The sequence below is a fragment of the Morus notabilis genome, unplaced genomic scaffold, assembly GCF_000414095.1.
Source record: "Morus notabilis unplaced genomic scaffold, ASM41409v2 C11413632, whole genome shotgun sequence".
NCBI classification, from domain to species: Eukaryota; Viridiplantae; Streptophyta; class Magnoliopsida; order Rosales; family Moraceae; genus Morus; species Morus notabilis.
In genome coordinates this window covers 1-992 of record NW_010387033.1, presented here as the reverse complement: position 1 = coordinate 992, position 992 = coordinate 1, and the positions used below count along the sequence as shown (strand labels likewise).

Genomic DNA, 992 nt, shown 5'->3' with positions numbered 1-992 from the left:
GATTGATTTACAGCAAATAAGGTAACTAAATATTCCTATAATCACTCTAATTACATAGGAAATACAGCTCATGCCAACACATCCAATCTATTAATTGACTTTTGTTAGCTATTGGGATTTTCAAATTTAGGGTCTCATTTGCCAAATTAATGTTCCGTTGCAACAAACCATAAATATGTCAAACAAATAAGTTATTCACTGAAAGATAGAAGATACCAGAAAATTTTAATGTTTTTTCTGTGTGTTTGTAGAGTAATGAACTCTTTGCTCTATTCTTGGATGAGACAATGACATACTCTTCTGCTGTATTCAAGGTCAGAACTTGTTGATTTAAATGTTTCATGTAAAGAAAGAGGCATGGCTTAGAATACTAACCTGATTAATATTTTCTGTGCTAAATCATTTCACAGGCAGAAGATGAGGACTTGAAGGTTGCCCAAATGAGAAAAATCTCTCTTCTGATTGACAAAGTAAGTCTTTTTGGCACAAATTCTGTCAACTTATGAATGCCTGTCTTCGCAAAACATTCCCTTTTATTCCCTCCTTCGTTGTAATCCAGGCCAGAGTTGAAAAGAATCATGAAGTTCTTGAGATTGGATGTGGTTGGGGAAGCTTAGCCATCGAACTTGTCAAACGAACCGGATGCAAGTACACCGGCATCACTCTTTCAGAGGAGCAACTGAAATTAGCACAAAAGAGAGTGAAAGATGCTGGTCTTCAGGTACCAAATTCAATCAGAGAAAACTTCAATAAATTAGCGCGCGCGCACGCACATACACATACTTATTACTATGTTCATAACTTTGATCAACTGTGCTATCAGGACAATATCAGATTTCTTCTCTGTGACTATCGCCAATTGCCTGCTGGATATAAATGTGACAGAATCATATCTTGGTAAGCCACCGTTGCCATCTTATTTACATCCAAACAATTATAACAATTGCTTACTAAATCTCATGATTCATTGTTGCTTTTTTGGTTTTTTTTTT

The 992-nt window shown here is 35.6% G+C and overlaps 1 protein-coding gene across 1 annotated transcript; it reads left to right on the top strand.

Annotated features, from left to right (window-relative positions):
* Positions 1-251: 251 nt before the first annotated feature.
* Positions 252-897, top strand: LOC112095153 (probable fatty acid methyltransferase; the record flags this gene model as incomplete). Its single annotated transcript, XM_024176832.1, has 4 exons — positions 252-314; positions 411-470; positions 560-721; positions 824-897. Coding segments are annotated over 4 exons (359 nt in total), but the record flags the coding sequence as incomplete, so codon positions are not given.
* Between the last annotated feature and the right edge of the window lie 95 nt (positions 898-992).